Source organism: Rattus norvegicus, chromosome 9 (genome assembly GCF_021556685.1).
Source record: "Rattus norvegicus strain SHRSP/BbbUtx chromosome 9, alternate assembly SHRSP_T2T, whole genome shotgun sequence".
In the NCBI taxonomy this organism is placed as follows: domain Eukaryota; kingdom Metazoa; phylum Chordata; class Mammalia; order Rodentia; family Muridae; genus Rattus; species Rattus norvegicus.
Genome location: NC_141542.1, coordinates 91,540,712 through 91,557,361, shown reverse-complemented (window position 1 = coordinate 91,557,361; position 16,650 = coordinate 91,540,712). Strand labels below are relative to the sequence as shown.

Genomic DNA, 16,650 nt, shown 5'->3' with positions numbered 1-16,650 from the left:
TTGGAAAAGCCTTTCGTTTCTCCCTTTTGTTTCTGCCTGTATTTGCACTCCTCTGGTGGTCAAGGGTCAAGGTCTGAGTCTCAAGCAGGAATGGGCCTCCAAAGACTGTGTGGGTGGGCCTGTGACCAAAGCAGCCTTACAGGGTGGGGGTGATACTCATAACCCAACTGAGAGAGGTAAGCACAGGCTTAGTCAGGCCTGACTAGACTCCTGACTCAATCAATATATGGTGGGAAGAGCGGAAAGAAATAAACAGTTATAATGGCTAGCCAATTCTGTCTCAAGGGTCACCTCACAGAAGGGGAGACTTCTACCATTTGTCCTTAAGTAGCCTGAGTAATAAGGAGGTAGGGCAGACAAGATGGAGGCCAGAATGGGGAGGTAAATTCAGCCTCAACCCTTGGCTTATCACGCTTTACTCTAAAATCAAAGCTAGTGGGGGCAGGTAGCAGGTTGCAGATCTCAGGGACCTGACTTTCCCTCTAATTCCTATTCCTCCTCCTCCTGCCTTACCCCTAACAGTTTCACTCCTACGCCCATTCCTTTCCACCCTCCGGGGACCCAAAGAGAGGCCGGCGCAAAACCATCTGTAGGCGCTTCCAGCGCTTTATAGTTCTCTTCAGGACAGACGGACAGACAGATAGCGCGGCCTGCGCCGTCGGCCCGCATCATTGGCACCTTGGACAAGGCCCCAGGCCCAACCCAGTCCCTGGTACTCTCCCTGGAGGATTCCGGTCCCGCCCAGCTCAGCACCTCGGACAATTCCCAGCCCAGCCCCCTCCCCACCCACCCTCCCTCCTGAAACAGAGAAATAAATTAAAGTGTGGGAAAGGGATATAACAAGAAATCTAAAGATAAGGAAGAGGACGCCCCTCCCCCAGATAAGAAGAGTTTTCTTTCTCTTTCTACCCATCCACAGAGAAGACACTACCCTGCAAGCGGGGTAGTCTACCAGGTTGGATCTTGCCCTCAAATCTCAGCCTCCTAAATGAAGGCGGCAGCCCTTTTCCCCCTCAACTCCCAGCATGCAACACGTTGGGAAAGGTGGGGAGAGGCCGTGGGGGTAAAGGAAAGGATCGCCCTGATCTTTGCCTGGACACTCGGGACTGCAGATTCCTGTCCAGTCTATCCAAATAAAAAACTAAGGGTCTTTTTGATCTGGGGAAAGGAGTGTAGAGTCTTGGGGGGTCTGTCAGGGGGTGCAGGATGACACAAGCAGAGAAAGGGAAGGCAGACAGGAGGGAAGGGGTGACATATGAGTGGAGGAAGGAAAGGGTACATGGAAATACAGGTGCTGGAGAACCGGGGAAAGCAATGGGGGACCATCAGGCTCGGGGTAAGGTAGAAAAGGGTAAAGCCCAGGGAATGCCAAAGGACAGGCAGAGAGAGGGGGACTGCAGACAGGAGGAAAGATGAAGACACAGAAAAGTGAGGGACTGGACAAAACCCAGGGTGGAGGACTTTGAGATGCCCACAGCAGGGAAGAGGGAGACCAGGGCAGAAATGGAAAGATGGAGGCGCAGACAGACGGAAAGGGTGAACGAAGTTGGGGGTGCACTTCCCGCGATCATCCCCCACGCCCACCCCACGCCCAGTAAATCCAGACACCGCGGCCTCTGGTGTCCTAGCCTCCACCTTCCCCTGTGGGGCAGGGGCGGCTCCTCCTCGGCCCAGCCTGGGCATAGAGCAGCGGTAATAGCGACGGTGGCTTGATGGTCCCGGGGGTTCCGGGTGTGTGTGAGGGGCTGGGGCGGGGGGCGGGCGCGGCCCCTGGGAATCCCTAGCGGTCCAAGTTCATAGTCCAATGCTTGGCTCCGGCCGCGCAGCTGTCCCTGGCGGTCGACGAGGAGGTGGTGGACGCGCTTCCGCTCGGTGGACCCCCGGTGCTCGCCGCGGCCTCGCCCTCGTTCTTGAGGTCTTGAAAGACTTGCGTGAAGAAGTGGGGGTCGGCGTTGAGCCGCAGCATCTGCGGGCTGAGCCGCTGGATGAGGCGCAGGCAGCGCTGCCAGAAGCGCTCCTTGTCGGGCTCCACGAGGAAGGGCTTGAGTGGGTAGGAGATCTCGTTGCCCATGTAGGAGTAGGCGAGGTAGAGGCAGGTGAGGAAGGCGGCCTGCAGTTCGGCGGCCGACGCCAGCTCGTCCCCGCGCAGCGACTCGCGGCACAGCAGGTACACGAACACCAGGTTGGCGGGGGTAATGAAGGCCTGGTCTTGCCAGCCTTGCAGCAGCAGCGAGCGGTCCACGCCGCGGAACCAGCCCACCAGCTCGCCGGGACTCAGCTCCTTGAGGCGGTAGCAGCGTCGGCACACGAAGTCGCCGAGGCAGCGGAGCAGCTCGCCGGTGGACGCCTGCACGATGACCCGTCGCGGCGAGCCTCCGGGCGCTGGCGGTGCCGCCTGCGGGGCTGGAGGTGGCGGCGGAGGTGGCTTTCCCCCGCCTGAGCCTGGTGGCGGGGCGGCCGCGCTGCCCCCCGACGGGGGCTCGCAGGTGGCAGCGGACGCGGGCACCGTGGGCACCGGCACGGCCAGGGGCTTGGCTGCTCCGCCGCCGTCGGGGGCGTCGCGACCCTTGCGGAGAAGGTTCTCCCGGTTGCGTTGCTGGACCAAAGGGTCGGGACCGGTGGACGCTGGCTTGGGCGTCACCTTTTTGCTGCCTTTCTTCTTCTTGGCCGAGGCTGCCACTAGGCGCTTCCAGGTGAGCGCCGAGATGAGTACGGACGGCCGTTTGAGCCGGCTCTCGCCTTTGCCGCCCTTGCCGGCCGGCGGCGCGCCGTAGCCCCCCAGCGCCTCGTCCCCCGCGGGCGGCGCCTTCTTTTTCTCCTCCGGCAGCCCTCCCGGCCTCCGGCCCTTGGCCGAGGAAGCAGGGGAAAGCGACAGCACCGTGCCCATCCTGCAGAGCGGGGCCGGCGCCCGGGCCCCAGCGGGAACCGCGGGCGGCGCCGCTGCTGCTGCAGCCCCGGGGGACCCGGCGGTGGGGGGCCTAGCCCCGGCCCGGGCGCGCGGACGGGCGGGGGATGGAGCCGCTCTGCTGCGCCGCGGCGGCTGCTCTGAGCCGAAGCTGCGCCAGCTGCAGCGTCAGCCCCACCCCTTGGGCCCCTTCTTTCGCCACGCCGCGCCCCGCCTCACGCAGCCAATCCTGACTCTAGCTGCCTTTAATCGGCAGCTCGTCTAACCAATAAGATGTTGCACACTAATCTAATGTCCCGCCTTACCCACCGCCTTGAGTCCTCAGTTCCTTACCTTTACCCAAAAGGGGAAAGGGGGGAAAGGAGGAGGAGAGAAGGGGTGTGTGTGATTCTGGGGTCTCTTTCTCTGGCAGAGCAGGGGGTTGAAGTGAGGTGAAAATGGTCCTCCCCATCTTTTCCTCCACATCCTAAGACCGTGGGTCTGAATGTTTTAATACACTGGGTCCAAGCCGCAGTATAGAAACCATGGGAACAGCCTGACATTTGCTCACCTTTGAGTTTATTTAGTGGGCAATATGGCAGCGAGTGCCCTCTTCCAGACACCCCAGTTGCACCTCCCGGCTTCTCCCACCTGGACGTCCGGTTGCTATCCTCTTCATCCCTCCCCCCACCTTGGTGACGGGGATGAGTGGGGAGACTGCTGTAGGCTCATTCCTGCTCTGTGAGAGAATGCTAGTGTGTGAGACTTTGAGCAATCGAGCAAGTACACCCTTTCTCCTTGGCGGAGGGAGTGTGTGTGTCTTGGTTTCCTGGGGCAGGAGCAGGAGGAAGTCTAAAGACACCTAATGCCTCTGTATGTGATTCCCTGCTTCTGGCTCTGGCCCCCTGGACAGCTTTGTTTTGATTGGTTGTCCCAACAACACATTCATCTCACCCTTGGATGCATGATGGATGGTTTGACTCTAGGGAACTCTGAAAATTGGATTAGTTGATCACCCCAGTCTGGAACAGCAAATGGGGCCTTCTATGTAGAAATAGGCACAAGAAGATAGGCCCAACTTCCAGTTAAGATCCAGGTCCAAGCTCAGGTGGATTTTAACCATTAAACAGCTCTCTGGGGCTCAGGTCTCAGCTGTTCCCACTCCCAGATGCTGCTAGACTGGGAGCTGCCTGTTTCTCTGGATTCCCCCTTCCCCCCTTCTTGCTACAGTCCCTATAGGCCTTGGTCCTAGACCTTGAGCCTTATTGGCAGGTTATGAGCACCACTTGTCCTGGGACAGTTTAGTGTGCCTTGTAGGACTCTCTGTCTAGCCTGCTCTCTGTGGCTTCCCTGCTAGGAGTCTTGGTGAACCTTGGGTATTGGCATAGGGGTGGGTTTGGGTTTGGTGGACAGAGAAGAACCTGTCTAGTCAGTAACAATTCTTAGAACTGTTCTTGGATTTCTGTCTCTCTCTCTCTCTCTCCCCCTCCCCACTCTGTGTGTGTGTGTGTGTGTGTGTGTGTGTGTGTGTGTGTGTGTGTGTGTGTGGCTTTGAACTCACCATCCTCCCTCAGCCTCCCAGAGTCTGAATTATAGGCACCACCAGGCCTGCCTCCATTTCTACCAGACCCAGCACAACACCAAAGATCCACGGCTGTCAGAATCAGCATGTGCCCACATTCCTCTCTCTGTATGTTTCATTATAGATAGGCTGTTCCAGAATCCCCTTGGGTTCCAGCTCACAGCAACAGAAGCCCCAGCTTTTCTCTGCAGTCTCACAATCATGGCTCGCCCACCCTTCCTGGAAGCTGAGGACTGGCTTCCTCAAATCTTTTCCCTTCACGGTAACCATGGTCACATATAGACACTTAAAAAGTTATTTATTTGTTTACAATAGGGGAGTTACACATGTTTGTCACAGCATGTTTGGAGGTCAGAGGACCATGTTGGGGAATCAGTTCTTTCCTCCTGCCATAGGGATTATAGAGGTCAAACTCACTCACATCCTGAGGCTAGGCTGTAAGTGACTACCCACTGAGCCATCTCACCAGTCCCAATGTGCTCTTTCTCAGCAGGGTCTCACTTGTGCCTTGAATCTGATCATTATTCTCTTGTGACTTTAGTTGTTCTGTTCAACCTCCCGTTCTCTCTATAACCCTGGGAAAACACTCCCTCTTTGCAGCTCCTATAACTGGCCCCACTTACTCCTACAAGGCCTTCTGAGTCAGCCTTTATTTGACACACAGGAACAGTTGGCTCACCGGTGGTTAAAGACAGGCCCCACAGAGACTGAGCTGTGCTGGCAGAAACCCAGCACGTGGATCCGAATGGCACATGGGTCCTTCTAACTCTCGGGAGTCTCTTAGTGATGTAAGGACTGGTACCATTTAGGACACAGTCTCTGCACACTCATGGGTATTACCATGTTGCTACTCTAATCCAGGTATCATGATCTTCTGTTATTCTGTTTGTCAGAATCAGGAACTCTTTCCTGTTTCAGGGGCCCCAGACCTGGTGCCTCTGATTGTCTCATATCCCCTCTTTACTCTTCAGCTTGCCTCATCTGAGACTTTCTGACTTTCAGGCACAATCCTCACTCCTCTCTCTTGCTCTGATTATCCTCCTGGTCTCCGAGCTACAACTCTAAGGCCACAAATCTCTCTTAGACTACCATATTGCCTTCTATCAAACTCTTGGAATCCCATCTTCTCCAGGAAATTTTCCTGAACTAACTGGAAGGATAAGCCAGAGGCACTAACAAGAGGAAAACATTATATTCTACAGGGTAGAGATCTAGGGGAATAAAGGTAGTGGAGCCAGGAAGACTTCATGGAGGAGGTAGCTTTATAAAAGGTTGCTGACTTTCTTGCCACATTTGTAACTGTGTTTTTCTGGTTGGGTTATGTTTAGAACCTGTATATGGTTCGTTACTTGTATTAGTTTCTGGATATTTCTCATCTGACCATTTCCTGTACTGGTCTTTGGACCAGCGCTGACAGCAGGCTCCCTGGCTGGCTATGACTCCTCAAGTTATCTAGAACAACCCATTCTCTTCAAGGCTAAGGCAGCAGCTCCAGACTGAGAGCTCCAAGTCCCAGTGCAGAACTTACTGGTGAAGGTCTCCACCAATTCACCTTAGAAGATCCCCTCACTCACCTCTCTGGGCAGCTGAATTAGTGATGTCTCCAAGTCATGCAATGCAAACTCTTCATCCATTTAACCAGCCTTCCCTTCTCCCTCTCTGACAGGAGTGAGGAGGTATAGCCCAGGGCTTGCCAGTTATATGACCTTGGGGAAGTCATTTTGTCTCTCTGAGCCTCTGTTTCTTCATGATGAAACTTGGAGATTTAGCATGTCTTACTTTTATTATCAGATAAAAAATGGCTATTAGGAGAATAAGATAGAATAAGTTCCTAAAGCCTCTTCAGATTCCACAGCTCTGATTCTGAATCAAATCAACCCTATGAATCTGTTCCTCTCTCTCGCTCCAGCCCTGCCTGCCTCTCCCTAATCTGTTTCTGTCTGCTGGGCTCAGTCTTTGTGTGCACAGCATCCATGTGAGGCCTGCACTTCTGCAGTTCAGCCAGGGAGACAAGAGGAGTGGAGCTCAAGCTTTTAGCAATGCAAATCATTTCTCTGCCCCTAGGAGCTCTAGAAGAGACCCTGGAACGGAAGGAAACACAAGAGAGGAGGCCCAAGCAGGTCGAGGTCCAGGGTCTCCCTAGTAAGTATCAAACCTGGAGTTCTTGGATCACATAGGTTATACCCACATGTCTTTGAGGGTCCCCTATATAGAGGCTAATGGCAGCATGGGTTCTTAAAACAGCCGGGATGGAGATGCTGCATAGACATCTGAATGCTGGAGACTGCTGCCTACCTCCCCCAACCCCAGCAGCTCCACCCCAGGCTCTGAGGTATCTACCAGCCCATCGAATTCTCCCTCCCTCCCTCTCTCCCTCCCTCCCTTCCCTTTCTTCCTCCCTCCCTCCCGCCCTGTCTTAAGGACTTACCTCAGGAGGCCTGAGTTAGTGAGGCACAGAGCCTGGGGGAGGTGACAGAGGGGAGTAGAACCCCTCCTAATATGAAAAAAAAGACTGAGGTGGGGTACGCATGGGGAAGAGATGAAACTGACAGAGGAGGGGTGCTAGCTGCCAGGGAGGACTTCCCATTTTTACCTCTTTCCTTAATAGAAGGCTCTGCACTAGGAGGGCTTAATCACGGAGCTCACATATAGATTCTTTAGAACAGGGAAGAGATTTGGGAACATGGAAAAGGAATATGGTGCTCTGGGGTAGAGAAGGGACCCATGCTGAGCTAGTGGAGGACACAGAAGAAGGAACAGGAAAGTGTACAGGTAAGTTGGAAGGTCCTTTGCCCTGATGTGAACTCTGGTCCTATCACAATGGAAGGGGGAGCTGCATCCTCCTCCTTATTACCCACACTGACCTCTCTCATCCTCGCGCCCATTGCTAACCCCAGCTGCCTGGTTTCTGTCTTGCTGTTCCTTTGGCTTCTCAATCCTCAGAGCCCTTTGAAGCAGTTCTTTCTTAGTTCATCTCCTGCCTCCAACCAAGCCCATTCTTAGCCTCCTCTCCTTTGCCTTGCACCCCAAGCATTCCCCCACTCAATCTCCTCAGTGCTCCCAGGATAGCAGTGCAGATGCATGAGCAGATCAAGAAGGGCGGGGGTGGTGGCTGTTGCTCGGCTGAGATATTCTTAGCCTGTCTGGGGGCTGGAGCTGGAATCGGCGTTTCCATCTCAACCAGGCAGGTGGCTGCTAGAGCCTGCCACTGTGACTGGATCTCCATCTAGTATCCTTTACCTTGTCCCTATTCCGCTCACTGAAAACAGACCCTCAGAGAACCTACCTTCCCATCTCTGTGTCCTAGGCTAGGAGGGTCCCAGCAACAGCTACAAAACCCACTTCTAAGGATTCTTGGGGTGTGGGGACCTTGAGAACTCTGGTTTAAATCTCAGAGCTGCACACAGATTTCTTCTTGAAGCTCCAAGAAGGCCTGCTTCTTCTGCTCTATAAGAAACAGTCCCTGGGGGTTGGGGATTTAGCTCAGCGGTAGAGCGCTTGCCTAGCAAGCACAAGGCCCTGGGTTCCATCCCCAGCTCTGAAAAAAAGAAAGAAAAAAAAGAAAGAAAGAAAGAAACAGTCCCTGGAGGGTATTTGGTCCTTTCTTGTCTTGGTTTACAGGGATCCCTCAGGAATCACTCTTGACCAGGTCTGACTTCTGGGGTCCAGTCTACCTATGATACTGAATAAGAGGCTCACTGGCCCAGACTTCTCTTTTAGCAAAGTGAACATCCAGGAACAAATCTGACTGATTCCTTCACAAACAGCACAGAAAATGTCTGTGCCCTGAAAGAAGACAGTGACTCCTATGTGAGTTTCAGAGTCACTTGGGTCTGGGTTCTAATCCAGCCCTCCACTTAGGCCCTGCAACCTATAGAAATTGTCTTAATTTTTTTTTTGAGATCTATAAAACATCATCAATATTCTGTCCTCAAGCTAAGAGAGTTTGTCTCTGCCTCCTGAGTGCTGGGATTAAAAGTAGGCACTACCACCCAGCTATGCCTTACAAAGTTCAACAGTGCATTCACTTGGTGTTCAAAGGGTTAAATATCACAAGTCATATGATCTCTATTTTATAGGGCAGAAAAGGTTTGCCTGACTCACACCATTGACACAGGCTTCTTTGCTGTCATTTATTCTCTGAGTAAGTCATTTTCTGTTAGAATGGTGGGAAGGGGTGCCCTATTATGTTTGCTTGTTTGATTGTTTCTGAGGCCAACTCGTACAGCTCCTGTTTCTTCTTAGCTAGTGCTCTGACAGGCATGACAACTCAGACTTTTTGTGGGGAAGGTTGTTTGATTGGATTTGTGGGGTCATCGACTGCTGACAGTTTATCAGACACTGGTCCCCTCTGGTCCTACCGCAGCCCTTCATGAACTCATTCTATGCCTGTGACTGCACTCACCCTGCCTTCTATTTAGAAGGTGTTCTCCAGCTCCTGATTTCATTCCGCATCTCACAGCCTCTCCAACGAGCCACATACACTGTGGAGAGTCTGTTCTGCTTTTTCAAGGGCTGGGAGCAAAATGGTCTGCAAACGTAGAAAATTCATGTGAATAAAAGACTACTTGAGATACTCGAGTCTACAAAGTATTGGGCATGTAATACAAGTGCGGAGAGATGGGAAGAAGGATTTAGCCTACAAAGGAGGTGCAACATGGGCAACAGAGATTCGAAAAATGACAACAGCAGTAACATGGCCAGCACCCTGGGATCAGTTACACAGGCCAGGATTTAGTGACTGGCTAATCCTGCCCACCCCCCTCTTCCTTCCACATTACCGCTAATCTAACTCCTGCTTGGCCTACATTCTCATATGCAGGAGTTCAAATTAACTTCTAAGTAATGTCTAATTCTCCTACTTGATACTGGGTCCCCTTGGCCTTTCTTCTGCAGTACAAAGCAGGGTGGTAATGTCTAAGGTCAAGTTCGAATTTAGCAACTCCCTGCTCACAGTAAGAAAGATCTTTACTCCCTAAAGATGATATTGGCTAGTTTGTAACTCACATGAAGATGATACGGTCCCTTAGTAACTAGCTCACATGAAGGTGATATTGGTTAGTTAGTAACTCACATGAAGGGCCCTGATGAGCCTGTTTATAGCTTCTACACCTTGTCTGGATAAAAGTCACCTGTGTTTACTTTTTATTTGTTCAGCATTAGAGGTGAGTGGGGGATGGGCTTTGAAACAGATTTGATAATTTATACTTGCCTCTCCCAGGCTCCAAAATTGGACAATTCTTCCCCTACCTCCCCAAGATAAGGACTTATCATGTAGGACAAGATTACTGGTCTGTCACCTGTCTTAGGGTAACTATTGTTGTGATGAAACACCATAATCCAAGTAACTGGGGGGAGGACAAAAGGGCTCGTTCAGCTTACATTTTTACATCACAATTCATCATCAGAACAAGAACTCAAGCAGGCTAGGAACCTGGAGGCAGGAGTTAATGCAGAGGTCATGAAGGGGTGCTGCTTACTGGCTTGCTCCCCAGGGCTTGTTCAGCCTACTTTCATATAGATTTCAGGACCAACAGCCCAGAGATGGTACCACTCACAATGAGCTGGGCCCTCCCCCATCTAGGACTAATTAAGAAAATGCCCTGCTTGCTTGTCTATATCCCAATCTTGTGGAGGTGTTGTTTTTGTTTGTTTGTTTTTTAGTTGAGGTTCCCACCTCTCAGATGACTCTAGTCTGTGTCTAGCTGACATAAAACTAGCCAGCACAACACCTCACTTTACTAAGGACTATTTATTATTTATTTATTTTTATTTCGATATACAATGAAAGATTTAGGGTCTCATGGAATCTTTTTACATCACTTTGATGCTGACTAGGGAGCAGAGAGGACAGAGAAGACTGTCAGTGGTTCTCATCCTTCCTAATACTGCCACCCTTTATAACAATTCCTCCTGTTGTGCTGACCCCTAACCATAAAGCTATTTTTGTTGCTACTTTACAACTGCAAGCTTGCTACTGTTATGAATAGTCCTGGAAATGTTTTTGAAGATAGAGGTTTGTCAAAGGGGTCTCAGCCCACAGGTTGAGAATCACTGGTATTTTTTTTTCTTTTCTTTTCTTTTCTTTTCTTTTTTCTTTTTTTTCTTTTCTTTTCTTTTTTTTTTTTTTTTTTTTTTCGGAGCTGGGGACCGAACCCAGGGCCTTGCGCTTGCTAGGCAAGCACTCTACCACTGACCTAAATCCCCAATCCCAAGAACCACTGGTATCCAGTTAAGTGTTGAGCTAGTCTGCTTGAGCTGGAGAGATGGCTCAGCCGTTAAGAGCACTGACTGCTCTTCCAGAGGTCCTGAGTTCAATTCCCAGCAACCACATAGTGGCTCATAACCATCTGTAACTGGAGCCGATGCCCTCTTCTGGTGTGTCTGGTGTGCAACAGTGTGCTCACATATATAAAATAAATAAATCTTAAAAAAAACAAAAAAACAAAAAAACCTATTCTGCTCAGCAAAACCCACTGAGGGAGTTTTGTAAACATATGACCTTCAAGCTTTACTCTGAACTAGAGAAGGTTGGTTGTTTAGGTGAGCTCAAAAATGGACCCAGTAAGAAAACACTGGGAGGAGCTCTCCGTGTTCCACCTGTCTCTCTGGAGGGTACCGCTCCTGCCTCCGCTGCCCCACTCATGGTCTGCACATCCTAAATTGCCTTTGGGAAGCCACTTCTCGCATGCTCTCAACCCATGTGATTTACATGAAACTAACCCCTCAAAGCCCCAAAGGTTGAGTCCCATGAAGGACCAGGCCATCTCCTATGGCCATTTTAATGGTCCAGGGTCATGTCCAGCATTGTAGCTGTTGTTTGAAGTCGTCATTAGGGCCCAGTGAACTTCCTTACCGTAAAAGATTTGGCACAGAAAAGCCACTGTGTCAACTCTTTCTTCTGGGCTGTTGCCAGGTCTCATGCCAGAGGTGTCTGTTTCCTGTTCAAGTAAGTAATTTGAAGCCTCCCCCTGGACCATGCTTCTGAGTCCCACATACCTGCCAGCCAGAATAAGAGCTGGCTGTGGTCACAGAGAACCGTTTGTTGTCCTTAGGGCTATTAGCACAGGACCTCTAGAGCAGGATGTGGGGGTGGACTTGAGCTTGAAGCTACCCCAGAGTCCTTATCTAAGACTGCAGGACTGCTTGTCTGGCTTGCACCTGGGGAGTATCATAGAGTTTCCATCAACCCACAGCTACCTGTTTTCATCCTGGGCCACCTGTATGGTCTTTCTTTTACTTTAAAATCCCACAGTTGTTTACTTGTTATCTTGTAAAGTAGCCTACAAGAGGCCAATAATAATTTCCTACCTGATCACTGGGACTCTATGGATAGTTAGGCATTGCTGTAATTTGAATAGCAAATGTTCCCCTAAATCTGACATGTTAAAAGCTTGATCCAGGGAACCCTGGTGTTAGAAAGTGGTGGGAATGTTAATTAGTAGGAGTTAGTGCGATATCTTAACTCGCTGGGGACATACTTTCACAGGCAATAGTGGACTCCAGTCTTTCCTCTTTTTTTTTCCCTACCATTAAGTGAGATAAATGGTTTTGCTATAGCGATGATGTGTCACCACAGGAAAAACAAAACAAAACAAACAACCAAACCAGACTAAACCTAATATGGATAAAGACCTTAAAAATGCCGATCAAATGATTATTTCGTATCTTATCAGCTGATTATCGCAAGTCTTTGTTGTATTAGCAGAAATTTGGTTAGCACAAGCATCCATTCATATTTTCCAGGTTTTCTACTCAGTCAGGACAATTTGAGGACTTAAGAAATGTTGATTTAGTAACTTAAAACTGATCCTGATGGTACGGAGGAACTCTTTCTCCCTCTCTCTGCATCTCTGTCATTCTGTCTCTCTGTCTTTTGTCTGTCTTTTTCTCTCTCGAGTTCACATGTCGTGTGTGTGTGTGTGTGTGTGTGTGTGTGTGCACATGCATGTGCACGTTCGTGAGTTTGGGTACACATGTACATTAGACCAGAAGTCAATCCTGGATGCCATTCCTCAGGGGCTGCCCCCCTTGGTTTTTGGGACACAGTCTCTCAGGATTGGCTAGCTGGTCAGGGAGCCCCACAGATGTGTCTCCAGCTTCCCGGCATGGGGCATAGAGTGCACCATGCCCAGCCTTTTACATATGGCTTGTGGGGGACAGAACTCGGGTCTTCATACTCGCATGGCTAGCACGTTAGCAACAACTGTGTCCACAGCCCTAAAAGTCATCACCTTAAAGACTCATGTGTATGTTTATGTGTACGTGAAGTGTATGTCACGTATGTTGAGGTAATGCCAGAGGGCAGAAGAGGGTATCTGATCCCCTGGAGTTAAAGCGAGGTCAGGCTCCCCGACCAGCCTTCCATGAATTGAATTGTGCCCCCGTATTTATATCTTAAGGCCTAATTCCCAAAGTGATGGTACTTGGGCATGGGGACTTTGGGAAGGAGGTAGATGGGGTTGAGGTCCTCTTGCTGGAAATGAGTGTCCTTGTCAGAAGAGAGCCCAGAGTCCCCACCACCATGTGGGAACACGATGAAAAGAAATGGCTGACTGCTGCCTAAGAAGAGGTCCTCACTAGAACCTCCCTGCTTCCATTCTGCCCTCAGCTTCCCAGTGGGCAGCTTCATCCGCTGAACCATTTTGCCAGTCCTCCATCTTACTTTTGCTCTCTTACTGAACCTGAAACCCAGATATTGGCGGGACAATGCCACCTGGTCATGAACCCAACTGTGAGCTCTTTTTCTTACACCTGCCTATTTAATTAATATAAATGTTTTTGCTAGGATTGGGAAGCCCAGGAGTCACACGTCGCTAAGGCTCTAGCTAAGACTTGTGTTGTCATCTTCTCAAGGCAGAGCTATGCTCTGGATGCCTCACTCATTAGGAACTAGACCTCTGCCCTCTCCTAGGTACAGTGCGCCCGCCACTGCCATCACCGATGGTCAGAGCCCCAGCCTGTCTGCCTTCAAAACCCTTGCAGTTTTTCCTTGACGGTCTTCTCCCATGAAGTTAAGTTTTCACAAGTCAGGCCAAGAGGCAGTCTAGACCTGACATCTGGAACACCAGCTTTCCCCAAGGTCAGGAGCGCCACAGGGAAGGTAAAGTGTGAAAGGTTTGAGGTCCCACTCTTCCCTGACAGTGGTTGGAAGTTGTCAGGGGTTGGGGGAAGAGGAGTTGTTTTAATCATCGGTGTAGCCTCTTGTAAGTTGCCCATGCTCCAGTCAATGTTCCCCACCCATAGAAGAGGTCTTGCTGGAAGGAGAGGGGTTCTGAGAGAGCCAGAGAGGAACTGGGGTAAAATGATGAAAGTGCACTGTAGATACATGAAACTGTCAAAAAATAAAATAAAAACAGATTTGAAAGGTTATTTTTTCCCAGTTTTATGTTTGTGGTATTTATCTGTTTTTTTTTTTTTTTAAATTCATCATTTGTAAACGACGGGTTCTGAGGGTACCTGGAAGAGAATGGGGGACAACGGACACGAAGGACACCAAGACAAGAGTCTGATCAAGGCGACAATTTTATTTTTTCCAAAGGCTGAATTTATACCATAACAGGGGTAACAGAGGGAGGGGGGAGTAAGAAACATTTACGCAGGCCAAGGACACAATATTCGTGTGGTCAGGGAGTAGGCTGATGTTGACAGGATGTCAGAAAGGTCACAAGGTTTGTCATATCTATTAGTCAGCAGGATGTTGGTTTTTTTTTTTTTTTCTTTTTTTCGGAGCTGGGGACCAAACCCAGGGCCTTGCGGTTGCTAGGCAAGGGCTCTACCACTGAGCTAAATCCCCAACCCCAGGATGTTGGTTTTTCAGAAAGGTTACAGGTTATCACATTGGGCATCCTGACGTACATTATTATTCATTTTGACCACCAGATTTGTATTCATCTTCTGCAGCTGGCTGGGGATTTTCCATGAACCCAGTCACACTTAATTCTAACCATAATACTAACATCAAAATGGAGGGCTTCAAGGGCATCGCTCCCAACAATCATTTATTACTGTTGCTTTTCTCATCTTAAATATTAACTTTTTTGCCTAACTTTATACTCACAATTTTGGAACCTTTCTTTAAGAAATATTTTTACTTACTTTGCACACACATTTAATGTGTCTTGATCATACTCTCCCCCAACTCTCCTCTCCCACTCTCCCCAGACTCCCCTAGCACCTGCCCCTCCCACACTCATGGCCGCCTTTGCTTTTTCTTTTTATAAAACACTGAGTCCAAGTAGTGTTGCCTGCAAAAGCATGGGCAGCCCACTAGAGGCCATACCCATGAAGAAAACCTCTTCTTCCTGTAGCAGCCATCAAGCAGTACCTCAGTGTGGGGCGGGACCCTGTGAGACCCTGTCCCATCCCCACCAGAATCCATGACTTTCTCTTGTGCAGACAACTGCAGCTGCTGTGTGCTCGTAGGTGAAATGGCCGTGTCACCTGTAGAATATAGCATTTCCAGCACACCTGACAATATGTCCGTTTAGCAGAGCAATAGTAGCAGGCTCCCCATTAGATCCTCTATGTCCTCTCCAGCCATGGGCTTTGACCAAGTTTACAGTACAAGGCATGAGTTCCTTGCTGTGGAACAGGCCTCAGATCCAGTCAGAAAACAGTTGGTTATCCCAATAAGAGCTGTACCACTACTGCACCATGGACACATCTTTCCTGGAAGATCAGTACTGCGGCATGGAAGGTCCATGGCTGGATAAATTCGCTGATGATTTTCCTCCCAGCAGCCTGCGTAACACCTTTGAGCACTATGAAAACTAACCAGCAGGGAAGAAGTCTCCAGGTCAGTTCCTACTTGACTTCTCTGTCCTGCAATCAAACCACATCTTATCATCAGCCACAGGGTCTTCCCATCTAATGATGGTGGGCAGCTAAAAGCAATGTCAATAACCTGTGTCCTGTCGAGGCTCCTCTGTGGTTTCCCTAACCAATATCTAATAGGAAGATACCCTGTACCCGGTTCTGACACTTTCATTTACTAACCAATGTCTTCTAGGGGAAGCAGTGTCCAGCTGTTCAGGTAGTTCAACTTTTTTTAAATTATATTTTAAAATCAGCTTACAAAGTAATGGGTTTACACAAAGCTTTATCATAAACCTTAGTTTAGTTATCTCACCCCCAACTCCCTGCTGATCTCTTTTTATATGACAAACCTGTGACCTTTCTTTTTTTTTTTTTTTTTTTTTTTTTTTTTTTTTTTTTTTTTTTTTTTTCCAGAGCTGAGGACCGAACCCAGGGCCTTGCGCTTGCTAGGCAAGCACTCTACCACTGAGCTAAATCCCCAACCCCTTCTAAATGTATTTATTTATTATATATGAGTACACTGTAGCTGTCTTCAGACACACCAGAAGAGGGTATCAGATCTCATTACAGATGGTTGTGAGCCACCATGTGGTTGCTGAGAATTGAACTCAGGACCTCTGGAAGAGCAGTCAGTGCTCTTAACCACTGAGCCATCTCTCCAGCCCCTTTGATCTCTTTTTAAAAGGAAGGTTCTTGAGGTTGTACAACATTCAGGTTCCTTAAAAACTAATCCTTGAGCTAGAGAGATGGCTCAGCGGTTAAGAGCACTGGCTGCTCTTCCAGAGGTCCTGAGTTCAATTCCCAGCAACCACATGGTGGCTCACAACCGCCTGTAGTGGGATCTGATGCCCTCTTCTGGTGTGTCTGAAGACAGTGACAGTGTACTCACACATATAAAATAAATAAATCTTTAAAAAAACAAAACAAAACTAATCCTTGTCCTGATAAGACAGAGGCGGGAGCTGGAGAGATGGCTCAGTGGTTAAGAGCCCTTATGGCCGAAGGACCTGAGGAAAGCTTCTGTACCCAGTAGAAGACTATGAGCACACAGACCCACAGCTGGCCAAAGCATAGACAACAGAGACAGTGGAACACTCAGACTAAGTGGGACATCTACACCACAAGGCTCAGGGATCATTGCAGAAGAGGGGGGCTAGAAAGAGTGTAAGAGCCATTGGTGTAGGACTAGGCGTCCTCCAAGCTCAGCAGGGCAACGACACAGATGAACTCACACTGTGTGTAACACATGCACAAGCGCCAAGCATGCTCAGCCCTCAGTGCAAACCCAGCATGGAAGGCGGAGCAAGCACGAGGTCACCCTTAGCAGAGGAACTGTTGGCAGTTGAGAGCTGTTGGAGATGGAGAG

The 16,650-nt window shown here is 49.6% G+C and overlaps 1 protein-coding gene across 1 annotated transcript; it reads right to left on the bottom strand.

Annotated features, from left to right (window-relative positions):
* Positions 1–1,418: 1,418 nt before the first annotated feature.
* On the bottom strand, positions 1,419–2,887 carry Cdk5r2 (cyclin-dependent kinase 5 regulatory subunit 2). Its single transcript, NM_001109309.1, is given in 1 exon segment — positions 1,419–2,887. A coding segment is annotated over 1 exon segment (1,107 nt). The 3' UTR covers positions 1,419–1,780.
* Positions 2,888–16,650: the final 13,763 nt, after the last annotated feature.